The sequence below is a fragment of the Condylostylus longicornis genome, unplaced genomic scaffold, assembly GCF_029603195.1.
Source record: "Condylostylus longicornis isolate FDR11 unplaced genomic scaffold, ASM2960319v2 ptg000017l, whole genome shotgun sequence".
Classification (NCBI taxonomy): domain Eukaryota; kingdom Metazoa; phylum Arthropoda; class Insecta; order Diptera; family Dolichopodidae; genus Condylostylus; species Condylostylus longicornis.
Genome location: NW_026577986.1, coordinates 2,404,963 through 2,424,182, shown reverse-complemented (window position 1 = coordinate 2,424,182; position 19,220 = coordinate 2,404,963). Strand labels below are relative to the sequence as shown.

General features: G+C 24.1%; 2 protein-coding genes and 1 long non-coding RNA gene across 3 annotated transcripts in view; 2 read left to right on the top strand and 1 right to left on the bottom strand.

The window, feature by feature from the left end:
• Positions 1 to 182: 182 nt before the first annotated feature.
• Positions 183 to 5,049, bottom strand: LOC129606132 (uncharacterized). The gene is made up of 3 exons (XR_008696750.1): positions 4,939 to 5,049; positions 4,417 to 4,799; positions 183 to 765 (listed from the first exon to the last, which is right to left on the bottom strand). It is a non-coding gene; the product is annotated as an uncharacterized LOC129606132 (long non-coding RNA).
• A 3,097-nt stretch (positions 5,050 to 8,146) lies between these two features.
• On the top strand, positions 8,147 to 12,246 carry LOC129606021 (A disintegrin and metalloproteinase with thrombospondin motifs adt-1-like). The gene is made up of 7 exons (XM_055516071.1): positions 8,147 to 8,179; positions 9,839 to 10,008; positions 10,125 to 10,775; positions 10,833 to 10,964; positions 11,033 to 11,152; positions 11,275 to 11,638; positions 11,707 to 12,246. Exons 1-7 carry the CDS (start codon positions 8,147 to 8,149, stop codon positions 12,244 to 12,246), a joined length of 2,010 nt encoding a protein of 669 aa, XP_055372046.1.
• Positions 12,247 to 18,303: 6,057 nt separating this feature from the next.
• Positions 18,304 to 19,220, top strand: part of LOC129606054 (carbonic anhydrase 2) — a 39,488-nt gene continuing 38,571 nt past the window's right edge. Inside the window, exon 1 of the mRNA XM_055516115.1 lies at positions 18,304 to 18,449. The gene's annotated coding sequence lies outside the window, so the exon portion shown is untranslated. The remainder of the gene's footprint in view (positions 18,450 to 19,220) is intronic.

Sequence of the window (19,220 nt, the reverse complement as noted above, 5' to 3'; positions counted from 1 at the left end):
ATTATACAAAATATATAGATTAGTGGGAGTATTATACTGTTATACATATAACAGAATGTACATATATACTCGTATATTTTTTAGAATTTTAATTTTCCCACTCTTGTTTTAATTTTGTACAGAATTTTTAAACAAAAAAACATTTGTATATAAGTTTTTATGTGTATATGAGTTTTTTTTTTTTAAATCATAATCAATTTTTATAAATTAAAATTAAATATTGTTATTTAATTTATATATTCAGTTAGGGAATATTATTTAGTATGCTATGTATTTAGGTATTTGTATATAGGTGAGTAAAGTTTATTATTTTTTATGTTTTTTAAATTATAATTTATTATTATTTAACTTTTCGTTAATATAAATTTATATAAGTATTAAATAATTATAGGTAAATGAAAGAAAAATTTTTCATTTTGAACATTTTATATTTTCACTTAAATTATATTCGCATTACGGCTCACGCAACCTTAGTATATATATATGTATATATGTATGTATACATCACGTTTCCTATCATTTTTAAGACTCGACATTCTTTTCTGGCATACATATATAAAAGAGCTTTTATAATGTCCACTTTTATTATATTTATTTATTTATTCACTTTTGTTTCTCCTTCTCTTTCATTATAAGTGTTTTAAAATATTTTAATTACATAATAGATTATTTGATTAATTGTTAAGTTTATGTTTTAATTTATATATTTTAATTCTTTAATTTTTTATTAAAAAAGAAAATGGAATTATAGAAAAAGTTGAGAAACTGAAAAATTAAAAATTAAATTAATATTGTGTGCTTGAATTGTCTCATATTAAAGTGAAAAAAATTCGCAGTGCTTTTCCAACAAGAAACGCTGTTTCACAAACTAAATTTTATTTAAAAAAAAAAAACGTATACTTTCGAAGCGGTCTAACAGAAATTTCTATAGAAACATGAAATATTTAAATAATTTAAGAAATACAAGCTTCTGATAAAATTTTTACTTTTAAGGGCTTTTATCGTCCTTCAAGGACATTTGGATCAAAAGTGATAAAATAAGAGTTTCTTGTCTCATTATATAGGCTGCGCCGTCACAAAGAATGATGCCACTATCTGTTACCACCATTTCAATAAAAACGTCCTCAATTACGAATCATTTTTCAAAAATTTCTCTATAGTAATTTTTCTAATTTCTAAACGTCAGTTCACAAGCCTTTCTATTTATTATTTAACTTAAAGTTATAAAAAGTTTAACAAAGTAAACCTTTTGCTTGCACAATATTATTCAAATATATTTCAAAGAATGATTTTTAAAGCACAAATTTACTGTAAGTAATTTATTCAATAGCTATTTTTGTTGAAAAACAGAAGTCAAATATCAAAATTTAAAAAAAAATCTTGTCATTTATTATTAGATATGATAAAATGCATGTAAAAATGTATATCAAAGCTTATCGCTCCCTTTCATTTATATTTTTAACTCATATACATATATGAAATTCCAAGAAAATCTTGTTATTATTTACATAATATAAAAATATTCAAAAGTGACATACAGAAGTGAAAACTCAGACTATTAATGCATTCTGCAAAAATAATAATAATTGTTCAACTTATACATGTAACAATTGTGTATTGAAGTTTGTTAAGTATTGACTGAGTTAAGAAAATTAACAATAAATTCAACAAAAACAAAATCTAAAAATCAATCGTTTTGCCGATTAATTCTGTTATATATGCCAATTGAATAAATAACATACATAGATTTTTATACATAATTTATAAATAAATATTGCATTGAGAAAGGTTATAAGAAATAAAAAAAATTATTCAATTATATATAAAATATTTATAGATAAAGGCTGCTCATTAGCGCTACTCCGAGTCTCGAACCTTAAGTTATTATATACATAATGTAAATTTATTTTTAAAATTTTTTTTCTACATGTTTTCCACTTGTATTTCATTTCTACATTAATATTCATATTATAATATATTTTGTTTATTTATTTAAATTTCTTGTATATATGTGTTTGTAATTATATTATTAATTGGAATGATTATAAGTTAATATTACTAAATTTATGACTGATAAAAATAAATTAAAATAACACAAGAAAATGAGTTACATGTCAAGAATAAATTAAATAAAATCAATAGCGCACATGTGTTTAACATAACAGTTTGTCTATAAAATTAGTTCGGTGAAAATTAATAAAATTTTAAGGTTAAACTCTTTTTTTTATATGCTATAATAACATGCTTAAAATTAAAACAAATATTTACTTATATATGAAAGCTTATATATAAAAGTAAGACATTAAATTAGCATCTCAGACTATCAAAATTATAGATAACAAAGATTATAAAATCTTAACGGTATTTATATCCAAAAGGATTTTTCTTAATTGAATGTAAAGAATATTTTGATATTTTTTCAAAAATTAGAATTATTTTTCATCTACAATCATAAAAATAGAACACACAATCTCACTTAGAACATTAAACAACCAAATATATTTAGGTATATTTTATAGTATGTATACACTTCTAGACCGTATATGAGTTCATACGGTCATGATCATATACGGCTTGATTTCAGTGGAAAAATTTTAATTCATATCATTTGTTTTTAATTTTGTTAATATTAAAAAAAATTCAATTAAATTACAGAAATACCGAAAATTTAATTTTTATCGCACATTTTTATTAAAAACGAAAACTATACTGATTGAATAAAAAAATTTCTTTTACTTTATACAACATGAATTTCGATTAGCAACAATGTTGATAAACATTTTAATATATATAACAATTCTTTCCCAAAATATGTTTAACCACCAACATTAACATTACAAACCTTAACATAAACTGCTACTATACTCAATTATATATGGGTATGTGCATGTGCATGTAAGTAATTTTTATATTAAATTACATTGCCAACGTGCTCAAATTTTCATATTTTATTTTGCTTGAAATAAAGAAAATTTTAATTGTATGAGATGAGCTCACTGATCTTGTATATTTTTCACACCCTTAACAATATTTGTTACTTTTTCGATCTTAATGCATTTTAATAATTTTATGCATTTAAACATCATATATCAATTTACAAGGCATACATATATTTATATAACAATTGTTAATATTATTTACATAAATTATTTTAATTGAATTGTTTATAACTCAAATCAAAAGTCAAATCAAACACAATGTACCTTTTTTGAACCCTAAACAATAAATAATTTTGCATGAAAATTAAATTAATTTTTTTGCGCGAAAAATTTCAAAAGCGCTTTCATACGAAAAAATAATCAATAAATTATGAAGATGATGAGAAAATTAAAAGATAGACAAAATAAACGATTTGTCTTTAATACGAGTATATTCGGAAAAAATTTATTTTATATCTTATATGCAAATGTATTATAAAATATATCTAAACATATCACGATATCTGTTATGTACGTTATATGGAAACTCTGAAATATATTAATGTGCACAAATATTTACATTCTGTTAAAAAATATTTTTTGCAGAATTCGTTAACGCAGTATTAAATTTATAAAATTCATCGAAAATTAAATGAACTGAGATTATCTTCTTCAAACAGTATGAGTCGTTGTATTTCATATCTTTTATTTGCCAATAACGAATGCTTGTAATTAATAATTTGAATTATTATTGAAAAAAATGTGAATCTGAAATATTGCCATTTCAGGTGAATCGAATAATTATTTAATAAAATTAAATTGAACACAATTGAATTTGTCCGAAAAATAAAGGTCTAAATAATAAAATTTTCCAAATTGAATTTTTAATTTAAAAATTTCATTCTCAAAATTTTACGTTACATATACGTCGCTTAAATCGTTTTAGTTTTTTTAACTTGTGGTGTCCCTGTTTGACAAACACACTCAATTATCTTTACACGGTTAAGCTTTTTCAGATTTCTCTTTGTATATCCTTCGGCACTAATTCAATTGCTTTACGGTTCTTGTCCAAAAAAAAATTTAAAATGATATACCAGCAAGTTCATAAGATATAAAAGGCTTAAAGGTAACATTAATCAAATCAATCATGCAATTTGCATAATTTATTATGCTATAAGATCCTGTTACATAAAATTCCAATTGCAATTTAAGTTATCAAATAAATTTTTAATTCGATATCCTTATCAATTGTACAAATCTCCATAATAATGAATCGATAAGCTGAAGCATTAAGAATAAAATAAATAATTTTTACGTAAAAAATTCATATCTGTAGAGGGCAGTAGTGTCAATTTGACGACAGTCATTCAAAGCGGTTTTTTTTTTGTTTTCTAAAATCATCAAATCCTAATACTTTCTTCACAGAATGTATTTTTCTATATTAAGCGTATATATAGTTTATGTACTAGTAGCACAGTATGTCTATTTATATTCTTACATCATTTTTAACCTTATAATATCCGTTCTTTATTTAACACGAAATCAACATTTTTTAAAAGAACTGTTTAACATGCGATTTTTAATCGATCAATTTTAATACTTTGTGTTTTACTCAACACCACTAGTAAAGGAAAAAGAAATTTTTTTCAATATTTTTTATTTCATTTTTTTTCTTTTGATTTCTTTTATAGCAAAAGGATAACAACACCCTTTAATGGTATAACACTATTCATTTTTAGATGATGATTTTTTATTTTTCCTCTTTTTTTTTTTCTTTACAGACCGTATGTTTTATTTTTTTTATTCTTTTCTATATATATTTTGCCACTCATTCTACTACATACACAATTTTATAATGAAAAGACGTTGTGCGTTCTTTAACTTTAAAAACAAAACAACAAGAAAAAAAAATATCAAATTTGTTTTCGTAACATCCTTCTAACAATTTTTTTTTTAAATTTTTTTCTATTTTTTTATTCTAAATTACTAAAAAATTACCAATTTCAATAATAATAATTACCATTTTTGAGGATTAAAAATATCCTTTTCAGTTTAACATTCTTTTAACATTTTATAACACCAATAATAGGGGAAAAAAACAAAACAATAAAAATTAAAATATAAATTCGTTGCACAATCCTTTAAGAATATACATATGTACATATATATATATGTATATAGTTTGTGTTAGAAAATTATTGGTAATTTTCAAAGGTTTTTTTGAAATTTTTCGAAGGATATCACATTTTTCGTTTATATTTATTTTTGTTTTATAACATAAAAAAAATTAGATTTTACATTTAAAAAATTTGAATTAAAAATGTAAAAACCTTTTTTAACATCATTCAAATAAAAATAAAAATTTCATAAAAATTATGGTATCATATAATTTTAATGTTCTTATAAAAGGAATAAAAAAAAAATATTTTTTAAGAAAATTTTAAAATTTTCCTCTCTTATACGACGGAAAAACTTAAAAATTGAACCGAGCAGGACGAGTAATAAAAGCAGACTGGATTATTTAGTATATAATATTAGACAAAGCTGTTCTGTATTGGAATTTCTCATTTTGACAGGGTTTAGCATCCTAGTCGAAAAATGTTTATACGGATCGTATTCATTAATATTTTATGCACGTTTGTGTTTGAATATTCTTCTAGATTTTTTATTGAAGACCTGTGTTATAAATGCAGTTTTCAATTTTACAATTATTAATAACTCTTTATCAATTTTTAATGAGGGGCTCTGCTTTTGAGCTACTTATTTTTGTTTCACTAACTTATATGAAAGTATCATCAATTCCTGAGAATCAAATATAATCAGATCTAGGAATCAAGCAGTTTATAATTTTTTAAAACAATATTATATTGTCATTTTGAAATTTTCAATATACTTTTTTTTTACATGATTTGCATTTAATTTTATGAAAATTGTGCATAAAAATTACCTAAATAAATTTTTATACACATAAATTTTTTCATAATTTTTTCATAATATTTAAGATATTGTAAACAAAATAAAATTTTTAGAAATTCTAAGGGCCAAGTATTGTTCAAAATTTAAAATTAAAAATTTCACAAATTCTATATTTTTAATTCTTATACAATAAATTTAGAAAAAAATGCTTTAGAGTCATAAAATGATTATATGTTTAAAAAACCAAAAAAATTCAACTTAGTTTCTCTTATTTAAAGTGTTACTTTTAGGGGTGCTAATACATTTTCCTGTCATCTAATTTTCATTATATCATATACCATATGAGAAAATGTATAAGTATATGTCTCTATAATGTAAAATAAAAACACATTCTTGCTTTTTTTTTTGCGTTCCTTCATAATATAATAGAAAATTAAAAAAAAGAGAAAGGAAAAAGACACCGGGTGCAGAAATGTTAATATAGAAAACTGACAGACTGACTATAAGAAATGGAATGGAATATTGATTTTTATTTTACGTATTTGTTTTTACAAAGTTTCGTATTTTTTCTGTAAATGACTTTACAGAACCATAAAAATACGAATATAAGACGAAAATAAAATGTCAAAAAAATTTTCTGTCTACAAAATGACAGAAACAGTGGTGTATTTTGTCTTTTAATGAAAATTTTATTGTATACAAGGGAAAACAGTTTAAAATTATACATTTGTAATTTGTGTAAATAAAAAACAGTAGGAAAAAAAATTTTAGTACAGAAATGATCATTTTGTATGGTAATTTTACCGTGATTGAAAAGTTTTTCAAATGTATGCAATAACAGTATTGAGTTCAATTAAAATAACAATCAAAATTTTTAATAAATACATTGACAATGGTTGGACGGACTATACAGTGTGAATCATAATAAACGTATCAATTCATTACAAACACTGTTCTTATAAAAAATACTCCTATAACATATCTGTACCTTATAACTACTATCCTTATAACTTCTGGAATAATTTCCAGAAAATTATGAAAATGCGTTTTAAACACTTTTTTACTATAACTAAATAAGCTTTTAATTAACGTACCTAGAAAAATGTGAATTTGGCTCTTAGTAGAGTTTCATTTTGTTCCGTCTGAATTATTGGAAAAGTTCCTCAACAACTTCTGATAATAACTAAAACTTAAATATTAAATTTCAAAAAATTCCGTCAATCCGTTCCATAGATTTGGTAAAAAATATAAAATCAGCCCCTAGATCACTTTCCGAGCCTTCATCTTTTCAAAAAATTTATAGATTCATTGTTTTATTTTATCCCTCTTTATATACCAAAAAATGTGTATTTGACCCGTAGTAAACCTTCATGTTGCTGACATCTGATTTCTTCCAAAACTTTCGCGTACGGTCGAATGAAGCTTATGTATGAAATTTCTAGTAAATCTCTTATATCATTATTCCAAAAGCATTAATATAACTTACTTATATAAATTAAAAGTTACATAAAATATATTCCAAAAGTTGAAATTCCATCAAAATCGGTTCAACCGAACTTGAGGTACACGCGTGCACACACAGACTAACCGACCGACAGATGGACAGATCGACGGTTTTACTTATGTTTATGGCGAAGTGCGTTCCCATCGATACACAAAATTCGACATGTAAGTATACATAATGTGGTCGGTAAAAATAGAGAAAGAAGTTCTTGCTATACGATTTCAAGCTCAATGAAAAGCTTTTATCTTTTTAATAACTTCGATATGTATATTAATGCACATATTAATCATAAGAATCAAGCAAACACATTAAAAAAGGAGAACACACAATTCATATTTACATAATTTAATTAAAATTTGGCATTCATAAACTATAAAAATAAACATCATGTATGTATACACGTAGGTATATTTACGTTTTTTGGATTCTTTTAAAGCAGTTACTCCTCAAATATTTCCAAAAAATAATGTATTACAGAGAAAAATTTAATTCGCCTACATAAAAAATACAATTTCACTTTTATAATTTTATTTTGAATTTCTTAAAATTCTCACTATTCTCAGTCTGTTTAATTGATATGTTTATCATTTCTCTTTTATATACGTAAAGCTTGTTCAAATGTCAATCACTTCACTATAATAAATTTAAAGAATAAAAGAAAGGTAAAACAAAATCACAATCACCTTTTGGCATGCTTTTCGCATAACAGTTAGTTAGTATACGTAGTCATACTTATAAGTATCGCTTTATTATGCTAATGTACTATGATTTATGTCAATGTTGAATTTATAATATAAGTATAACATACATGTTTATGCATAGTGGCTTTAATTTAACAGAAGTGAATTTGTAAAAAGGAATTTATATAGCCGATAAAATTAACAAAAATATTTGCGGTTAAGAATGTTCCTATTATTAAGAATATATGATTGATTACAACCTTTCATAACAATTTAATAGAAATTAATAAGCCTAGGTATTAATTATTAAGCTTTAAAAACGGTAATGTTCTTTTTTCAATTATGTTTTCATAAAAATATTCAATACTCTTTCATTTAGGCTAGGATTGCCTAAATAATCCTACAATCTTCATTAATAACTTAAATTCTTTAATTAATGTTTCGTAATAAATTCAATGTAAATATGATCTTCTTTGTTAATTAATAAAAATGTCAAACTGACTTAAAAAATCATAACCGAAACCAAAAATTTCATTGTTCTTTCACCAGAAAATAAAAAAAAAAAACAAAAAAGAAAAATAAATTTTTATTTGCACAATATGTTAATGAAAATCTTACGCCAGACTTAATTTTTTGGCTAAATAAATAAATAGAATGTTGTAAAAAAAAAACAAAAACCAAAATAACAACACCGTTATTAAATATACCACCTACTTATGACTTGTTGATCTTCTTCTTGTTAATCTAAATAATAAAAAATGAAAGGTGTACCAATTTTAACTTTCTCTACTAGTGTTTACTGGATTTCCAAGAGTTGTTTTCAAAGAAAGAAACGGCAAAATAAAAATAAAAAAACAAAACGAAAATTACAAAACACTTAAATAAAAAGCAAAATTGCATCCATAAAGAGAATTAAGAACATATCAGATTTTTCGCCAAGGTATATAAAGACCATCTCATCTTCAAAATAAATTAGTCTTTAAAAAAACCGCTGTTTAATCGTAACCAAATTTTAAATCGCGATTTGTGAAAAAAAGAAGAAGTGAAAAATTGAATTATAAAAAAAACGGTTTACCCAATGTTTTTCACAAAATGTATTACCACATTTACCTTGGATTAACAACATTATTTGGATTAATGTGCATAACAAATGGTGCTAATTATGGATTACATAATTTAATGAATCAAGAAGAATTAGAATTTTATTTTAACAATGAATTAAAACAAAATCAAATTAATCATAATGATTATGACATAACGGGAATTGAAAAAATACAACATAAATTTAAACGTGATATTTCTCACCATAACGATAATAATGAGTTGAATAATATTCATTCAATAAAGTTAAATATTTTTGATAGGTTTGTGTCTTAACTTAAAGTGATGAATTTTTTGTTTAATTTGATTATAGTGTAATATTTTTTGTTTTACCGTTACAGGGAAATTCCTCTCAATTTAAAACCAAACGACATATTAATTTCACCTAATTTAAAAATATTCCGTGATAATGAATTATTTTTACAAAATAATGGAAGTAATATTAAAAATTGCTTTTACTTACATAAAAATGATGAAAGTGTTGCAGCATTGAATGATTGTGAAAATCATAAACAATATGTGAGTGTAAATTTAAAATAATTTTTAATATTTTTTAAAGTTTTTTCAATAAAATTCAATAGAAATTTCATGAAAGTAAAATTAAAGAGTATGGTAAAGAAATTAACAAAACTGAAGCAATCACACATCAAATGACATTTGATATTTCAAATTTAAAAATGAAATAATGAATTTTGATTTTTTTTTTTATTGTTCTATAGCATGGTTTGATTTTGACAGTGGATGATACTTATGAAATTAAACCTCTAAATACTAGACTACGTGACATATTAAGGTCACAAAATGATGGTGAACCAATAGAATACGCGCATCTTGTAAAACGTGCTATTAAACCTGAAATTGTACCAAACTTATCAAGACCTGTTAGAAGGTAATATCTTTGTCAATTAATTCGAACAACTAAATATTAAAATTATTTTATAAATTTTTTTTGTCCAAATTCAAAAGTATTGAAAACATTACGGAAATATTTGAAACAACGTCAAGTCATCCGATTAAAATCGAAACAACTGAAGATATAAATGCATTTATCAATACAGAAAACGTTAATTTTACATTAAGAACACCTTCTCCACAAAACAGTGTAAATGATGCAAGAATAATTAAGAAAGATGCTAAATACATTGTTGAATTGGGATTATTTTTCGATGAAGCTGCATATAAAGCATTTTCACCCCTTTTTAATTCAGATGATCGAAGATTAGCACAAATGATTTTAGCTTATATGAATGGTGTCCAAGCACTTTATCATCACAGCTCATTAGCATATCCAGTTGATATAACAATAACTAGAATGGAAATTATGCGAAGACAACCAGCATCACTTCCAGCACATGGTGGAGAAAGAGATAATTTATTAGATTCATTTTGTAATTATCATATGCGTATGAATAGTCCACGTGATACAGATCAGGATCATTGGGACATAGGATTATATTTGTCAGGATTAGACTTTTATGCTTATGAAGGAGGACAAAGAAGAGCTGGAACAATGGGCTTAGCTACTGTACGTGGTGTTTGTTCAAGACAATATTCATGTGTTATAGTTGAATTTGGAGCAACAAATTCTTTTGGTAGACCATATCCTTCAGCTGGATTCAATTCGATTTATATTGCAGCTCATGAAATAGGGCATAAGTAACAAAACTATTTGAACAATAAATAAATAAATAAATTTGACTAAAATTTGTATAGTTTGGGTATGTCACATGATGGTACTGGTAACCAGTGTTCTCAGGATGGATATATTATGTCAGCGTCACGGGGAACTCAAGGTGAAACCTCTTGGTCAACTTGCAGCTCTGATATTATTAGAAATTTGGGAAAGTACGTTTCTTCTTTTATCCCTAAATTAAAAATTATAATAAATCTTTAAATTATTCTTTCCATTCTAGTTGGGCCACATGCTTAAATGATAGACCTCCCATTCTTCCAGAGAATTATGATGCTTGGAAATATTTAGGATATCCGGGTATTAAATGGTCTGCAAAAAGTCAATGCGAAGTTCTTTTAGTGTAAGTTTTTACAAATTCAAAAATTAGTTACTTCAATATTGCTATAAATTATTTTACAAATAATATTTCACATAAAACAATTTTATAAATAATATCTGTTTTAATTAACTTAAAAAAATAAGTGATCGTGATGCAATGGCTTCAACCACAAATAATTTAGACGGAATATGCCAAAATCTTCAGTGTAGGTCACCGCATCGTAGTGGATTTTTCTTTTCAGGTCCTGCTCTCGAAGGTACTACATGTGGAAACAATTTTTGGTGTGAAGGTGGATATTGTGTACAAAGGCGAAAGATTCCTCAACAGGGACCAATTATAAAAGGCGGATGGGGACCATGGGTTAAAGGCAAATGCGCATCAGGTTGTATGGTACACTCAAAAGGAGGTAGAACACAGCGCAGAGAATGTAATAACCCAAAGCCAGTAAATACAAACGAAGGTTGTGAAGGAGCTTCTTATGATATGATTTTATGTGAAGATGAACATGTATGTTAATTTTTAACTTTTTTATTTTGGACTGACTTTATTTAAAGTTTTCATTATTTTAATTCAAGATTTGCCGAAATGTTAAAAGAAGGACACCAGTTCATTATGCTTCAAATAAATGTAAACAATTTAGTAGACATATTTCTGAGATTGATCCAAAAGGAGTTGGCCTCCAAGCACCATATGAATCAAATCGTTTATGGATGTCTTGTGCAATATTTTGTCGGCGAAGTGGTAGTGATTCTTTTTATACACCACGTTTAGAATTAAATGAAATTGGAATAAATGCCTATTTTCCTGATGGAACCTGGTGTAACTCTCAGGGTGGACAAAACTATTATTGCTTACAACATCATTGTTTGCCAGAAAATTTTCAATTTAATAAGCATACTTTTATTGATCTTAGTGAAGATGTTCCAATTTCTGGCAATGCAAACCCAAGTCCGTTAAGAAGTGTTACATTTAGTAGTAAATTAATTGATTATTTATCATTGGATGCGAAAGGTAAACCGATAAGAACACATATAACAAAAGAGGATGTTAAAGAGTTATGGGCTAAAGAGAAAGGATTCAAGGATAACGATTTTAGATTTGTGCCATTTTTATAAAGGAGTTTTAATAGGTTTTTTGTTTAAATTTAGAAATTCAAGAATTTTTTTAAAATTGTAATGAATGTCCTATACTGCTATTTATAATATTAATTTAGTTTTAAATTAATTAAGATACATACACTTTTAATACTAATGATTAATTATCATTTGTGCCAAGTACAATAAACTAAATTATTTAACTTAAGGAAACATTATATTATTTTAGCCTTCATTTTCATTTCCTAAAATTTTAAAGTCTGGAGTGTTAATTAAAAGAAAACTTTTCAATATGTTTTCTTGTTAATTTAGAAAAATTTAGGAAATCTTTAGGAAACAAAATTTATTTAAGCAACGATTTCCCATCTACTCTAACAATTCCTTTTTCTCAATATTTTACTAATTTTGGATTTGCCTATTGTTGTGTAAATTATTCTAATCTTCATTAGATTCATCATTACCATCAATTCTACCTTATATGGTAAAAATATATTTAAATATTTTAATTTTTTATTAAAATTAAAGAAATATATGTACATATATATTTCTCTTTTAATTAGCAGCTCTGATTAATATTTTTGTATACACTGACTAATTCAATTTTTGGTTTCATATGAAATATTTTTATTAATTTTCGAACAATTGATAAATGTTGTTCACACCATCACACTAAAAATTAACAAGTTCATCTCTTATTTATTTACTTAATAAAATATAAAAAAAAGCGAATATAATATAGAAAAAATATTCCATAATAAATATTTTGATATTATCATAAAAATTATTAAGAATTTCAAGTATTTACTTATCATTTACGCTTTGATATATCAAAAACCAAAATTTCGAAAAACAAATCTAATATAATTAAGAATTCATAAATTGGTATCAGCACAATATTGTTATACTATCGGTTACCTTGAAAAAGTACTAAAGGAAAACAGTTTGTAGCTCTGTAATTGTTAGCTTTTACATAAATGATATTACATTATGCTACTGGTACAATATTAACTCAATATTAATATATTATGTAATATAATAATATATGATATATTATATAATTGTTAATTCAATCCAAATTCATGTGACACAGAAACAACAACTATGTTGCATGATATATTAAAGTTACGTAAATGAAGAGAAAAATCGCATGATGCAAATACATTGAAAACCTGTATTGAAAACTTATGTTAATAAATTTGCTTGAAGCTCACATGATATAATATATACATAATACGAATACTATTATTGTGCTAACATTGTATGAATCTTTGGAATATTTGATGTAGACAGAAATGTAATAAAAATTCCAAATAAACACATTGCTATTGCTCAATCAGCAATACGGTTTTATATATATTTTTTGTGGCTTGACAGTATATTGGACACAATTGTATTAAAATTTATTTTATTGAAATTATTTCAAAAGAGAGAAATTGATTTAAAGTCCAATATTAAATTGATGTAATTCTTTTTAATATTCTGAGAAACACAAAATTATCTCGCAACAAAACACAATTTTTTGCTTTTTTTTTTAATTTAATGTAAATCTGAATGAAATGAAAATAACAAAGAACAACAGAAATGCATATAATTAAAGGGTAATTGCAATCAACTTCAAAATAGAGAATAATGTGTGTAAATAAGAAAGATAGAGGATATGACGAATTTAACTAAAATTCCGTGATTATCACGAGTCTACAAAATTATATACATAAAATAGTAATTTTATACTAAAGCTTTTGTAATTTATTGCTTTTTATAATACACTTGTAGTGTATTTTAATACTATCATAATTATTTTAGATTAAATAAAAAGTTCTATGGACATTATGGTCTTCAAGTTCAGATGCTGAAGGTAATTTTCAATTCAATTACAAACATGGGATTGCAAAGTTGTAGTAAGCAGGATTATAGTATGATACATAGACTAATATTAAATTTTAGTATTAATCTAATAAATATTTATCAATCTATTTTCCAATTGAAGTAATTCAATATACAAAATTTAATTCCATTTCTATGTTAGGCTTGCTGTTAAATTTTACATATAATTTCCTGTCGAATTTTTATGGAAGAATCATATAATGTTCAATATTCTTTCAACTTCTTCATTCAACTAATGATTAGAGACTTTTTTACAGGTCGACAGCCCAATTTTTTTAATAATAATTGCAAGTTTTTTCTTAATTTTGTCCTTATTAAAGTCTAAACGTTTTACTAATAATGCGAATGATATTACACTAACCCTTAGTGATAAAGTCAACTATATATGTCCTTAGCCTTAGCATTCATATGCTTTCATTCAAAAAGATAGTTAAAGTATGAAATTTTACAAGAAAAGATACACTTCATATTATACATAACGTAGATATATACATATGTATATATTTGCTGTACAATAATATGTATATAATACACACATTCAAGGAGAAAATTATAGCATTCTTAAATTCATATGGTAATGCATTTCCTTGAGAAGTTCAAAGATAATGCAATAATACAAATTATTGTCTATTATTATACCGGCAAGATATGTTACAATTCAAGGAAAACGCAGGATGAATTTTCCAGTAGAATACTTTAAAGTAAAAGTTCATATAAATGTAAGCAAAATATAAATTAATTTTAAAAGACATATTAAAGCATTGTAAACACAGTTTTATAATGTTTGTCTGTAAGTTTCTCTTAATACTTACTACAATTAAAAAAAACATTTAGAATTGATTTACAATAGACTAGAATTAAACAATTAAAATCAGCACATTTTCTTTAACATTACTATACTTTTTCTTACTTCAACAAAAGCAGCATGTTAATTTACATTACACATTTTTTTAATAACATATTTCATGTCATTGCATACTTTCAGGAGAGCGACAAAAATTAAAAAGAACCGACGTAATAACGTAATTATACGCTTTTCCCAATTAGATCAGTTAAATTATATTTTATGATAATAAAAATTTGCTGTTACGTGTTTTGGTGTTTTTATACAACTTAAATACAGCTTAAAGCGTGAAATTTGAAAATTTCTGACGATCAGTTTTCCCCACAAAGATCCATATGATTTGAATAAAATTGCAATCGTTTGTTCATAAAATTTCAACAACTTTAAAGTTTGAAGCACTTAGACGGACAGAGCCAAACTATTCTATATATTTTTTTTTAATTATTTTTTAATTTTATCGAAAATGTGATGCTTAAACTTTTAAAAGAATATCAAATTAAATTTACATTAATAATCAATAAGTTTTGTGGTTAATTTAAACTTAAAACCAAAGATTTTTAAACTTAACAATATTTTATTGGGTTTTACCATACGTAATTTGTATATATACATACATACATGTATATGCACAAACTTAAAAAGTGTGATTAGCTAAGGTTAACTTGATATTTAAGCTGCGGTTTAAATTAAACCTATTATTTGGTATTTAATAAAAAAAATTCAAATAATTTTTAGATATTAATAACAACATGGAAACAAAGTAAAGAAAAGGGGAGTACAGGTAGATAAACCACTTTATAAAAACCATTTGACTTAAATCTTTTCATTTTCAGATTGCTATTTTGTTTCTTATACACCTTACTTCTTACAACTTATAAGTTTATGATATTATATGTACATATAGAAAAAGGTTCCTGAAAAAAATTATTAATAGCAATTTTAGGTGAAAAAATTGTACAATGTATCATACCTGTTCTTTTGGAAAATTTTAAAAACTTAAAAATCGACAAAAAAACAAGACTTATAGAGTTAAAATATTAACAACAACGGGAAAAGTTAACATTCTAGCTTGTAAACTACAAAATATCAATTATTTTGATTGCACGGCATTCAAATTAAGTTACATATTAAACAATTAGTATTGACAAAGGCATTTGTTAAAAATTCTTTATATCATGCCACAAATTTTATGTCATGCCACATTTTAAATTATTACACAGATATAGAACTTAAATTTAATTACAATTTTTAAATTATTATAAAAATTTTTTGAAAAAATCAAGTGTATTTAAAACACACATAAATATATATATACCTATATGTATGTGTGTATTTTGATTGCACTTTAGCTTGAAATAAAAATACAAAGAGAAATAACATTATATCACATAAAAGACATGTATAAAAAAAATATGCAACACAATTTATAATATAGTAGCATCCAATTGAAAATAAAATCTTATAAATTAAAGGCACGCGAATTAAAATTTAAAAGATATTCAATAACCCATTATTACAGTGTTTGTATGTACACACATTGTATATATTTACGCTTTCGACATTAATATTAAATGGTATATATACATAAATGCAACAAGTAGTGACAACTTCGTTTTTTATTTGAAAAGATTGCACAGTCTTTTAACAATATTTTTGCTTATATAGGTAGCTTGTAAATAAAAAATTCACAATATAATTCTCTCAATAAAGTGAGAATATCTCAATATACTCTTAGTTTGAAATGCAATATATACTTACTATAATACAATTCGCTACAAAACTTTCAAAGATTCTCATATTTTGTAATTTAATATTTTCTTTTTTTTATATACTGTACTGGTTTGTTACACTACTCACTCATATGAGTATTATATTTACTCACGTGAGTTGTTTATTTACGGATATGGTGTGTTTGTTTGTACATACATACAAATCAAAATATGTGCTTAAATATGCGCTGCATATTAAAATATTCATTTATTCGTTATTACTTAACTTCTATATACCTACTTAACAGTTGCATTAATTTAAATAAATACAGAAATGAAGAGATTTTCAAATATAAGATAGAAATGAAGAATGATATTTTTACAAAAATATGAATTGGTGAAGAAAATATAAAAATTTTATTATTCGCAATACTTGTATTTAACGCAATACAAGCATATTGTGAAAAGTCCAAGAAACAAGAGAGATAATTCAGCAATTAAAACTCATAAGCTGAATTACTAATAAATGTTAAAACGGTCTTTAAACAATTTTTAAAAAGAACAGAATTGCAATCATTAAAAAAATGATTTAGGTTACAAAATATGTTACATATGTCAAATAACGTAGTTGAATAAAACTTAACCGGTGGATTCATTGTTGAATCCAGTTTAAGTAAAAATTTCTGAATTGGATTTACTACAGGTTTACAACTTAATACTTATCGAAATTCAACTAGTCTGATTTCAAAGTTGATGTAATACGGTATATATGTAATTCTTAATATAACAATAACGACTTATAAGTTAAAAAATTCAGTTACGTCTCATGTTGACAAACTTGTTATGTTTCAAATTATTATGAGTAGCGTACTTAAATTATAATCAGCTGTTTTGCTTTCGTAGCCAAATCAAAAATTTGCTGCATACCCATCAAGTTATGTTTTTGCAGTATTGCGTTTAAACAGAAAATTTCTAATATTATTGAAATATTAAAGTTATGGACAGTTAAAATACCCGTAATTCTATTATGTTAATAATAAATCTTATAGTTCTTTAAACTCTTTGAAAGCAATCAAGTGATCCTACTCAAATTTACGAAAACACTATTAAATTTGCAACTTTTAATTTTCTTGATTTTCATTACATTTTACTTCCATATCGGGTACTTATTATTATAGTTAAAGAAAAGAATAACAAAGAAAAAGACGAGAAACGCGGCTCGCTTCTTAATGTCGCATTTCACTCATCATAACTTAATAAAATATATGTATATAGGTATAATGATGTATATAAAATGTGCACAAATTTAACATTATATTTAGTAAAGCTTAAAAAAATAAGCGATAGCCCATTGCTTATAAAATACAAAAAATGTTTAGCCCAAAACAGTTTTATATACATACAATCATATGATTATGAGTTATGACGTGTGTCGTATATAACGTATAACGTATATAACATATAATAGAGAAAAACTATAAAACAAAATAACAAAACATTTTTATAAAATTATAAAGTAAACTGAACATACAAATTTAAGTATTTTATATTTTTATTTTATTTTATTTACGTTTGAATTGGTGGACGGAACAACGTTTTACGATACGAATGAAACTTTCATTTTAATTCTCTCATTTGGAAAACCTTCAGTCTTTATCAATTCGCTTACGAGTTTGGTTGTTATTTTGTTATAAAAAAAAAGAAATATTTTTTTCCAGCGGTTTTTTCTTTTTTTTTAATTTTTTTTTTAAAAAGAGGAAATTTTTGTTTTAAAATAATTTAAAAAAGTAATTCAAAATAATTTTTATATTTTTTTTTCAATTTTATAAAATTTTGTGTTATAAAATAAATAATATACTGCAAACACTCTAAAAACATAAAATTTTTAGAATACATTTTAAATATTGGAAAATAAAATTAATAAAATTAATTTTTAATTAATTTTAATGAACATAAAAATCCGTTATATCAGCGCTAATCAATTACAATTTCAAATTAAAACCAATTAAACAAAAACATTTTTAGTACATGTGTCATTTGATTTTAGAACAAGTGTTTAAGCGACGCTTCTTTCAAATTAATTAGGAAAAATAAATTTAAAAACTGTCAGTTTTCCAATCATTTGAAGTGTCATTTTTCGAGTCGGTTTTTGATAAATTGACTGAAATTGTTTAAAAAAAAACTTATTTTATTTTTTTATTATTTTTCTCTTTTCTTGTGTTGGCTTTATTTATTTACCTTTTTTTTGTAAATCTTTACCTTTTTGGAGCAAGTGAACCGATGATGATTAACTCTCCAGTTTTAAAATTGGGAGAAACGAGTTTTTTTCTTTTGAATTTCTATTTTTAGTATTTTTTTCGTTAGTGTTTTCAAATATTTTTTTTTTCAAGCCAAGTTCAATAATTTTTTATTTATTCATTCGGTTTTTTTTTGTTTATTTACATTTTTTATACGTTTATAAATATAAAAAATACATACATTTCTATATTTAATTATAATTATACATATATAAAAACATACAAACATTAAGTGGAACACGTAAAATTGATTTGTTGTTT

Coding starts and splice junctions, on each gene's coding strand:
- LOC129606021 (XM_055516071.1), top strand. CDS start 8,147: ATGTTTATGCATAGTGGCTTTAATTTAACAGAA. Junction 8,180..9,838: donor GTGGCTTTAATTTAACAGAA/GTGAATTTGTAA, acceptor ATTGTTCTATAG/CATGGTTTGATTTTGACAGT. Junction 11,153..11,274: donor CAATGCGAAGTTCTTTTAGT/GTAAGTTTTTAC, acceptor TAAAAAAATAAG/TGATCGTGATGCAATGGCTT.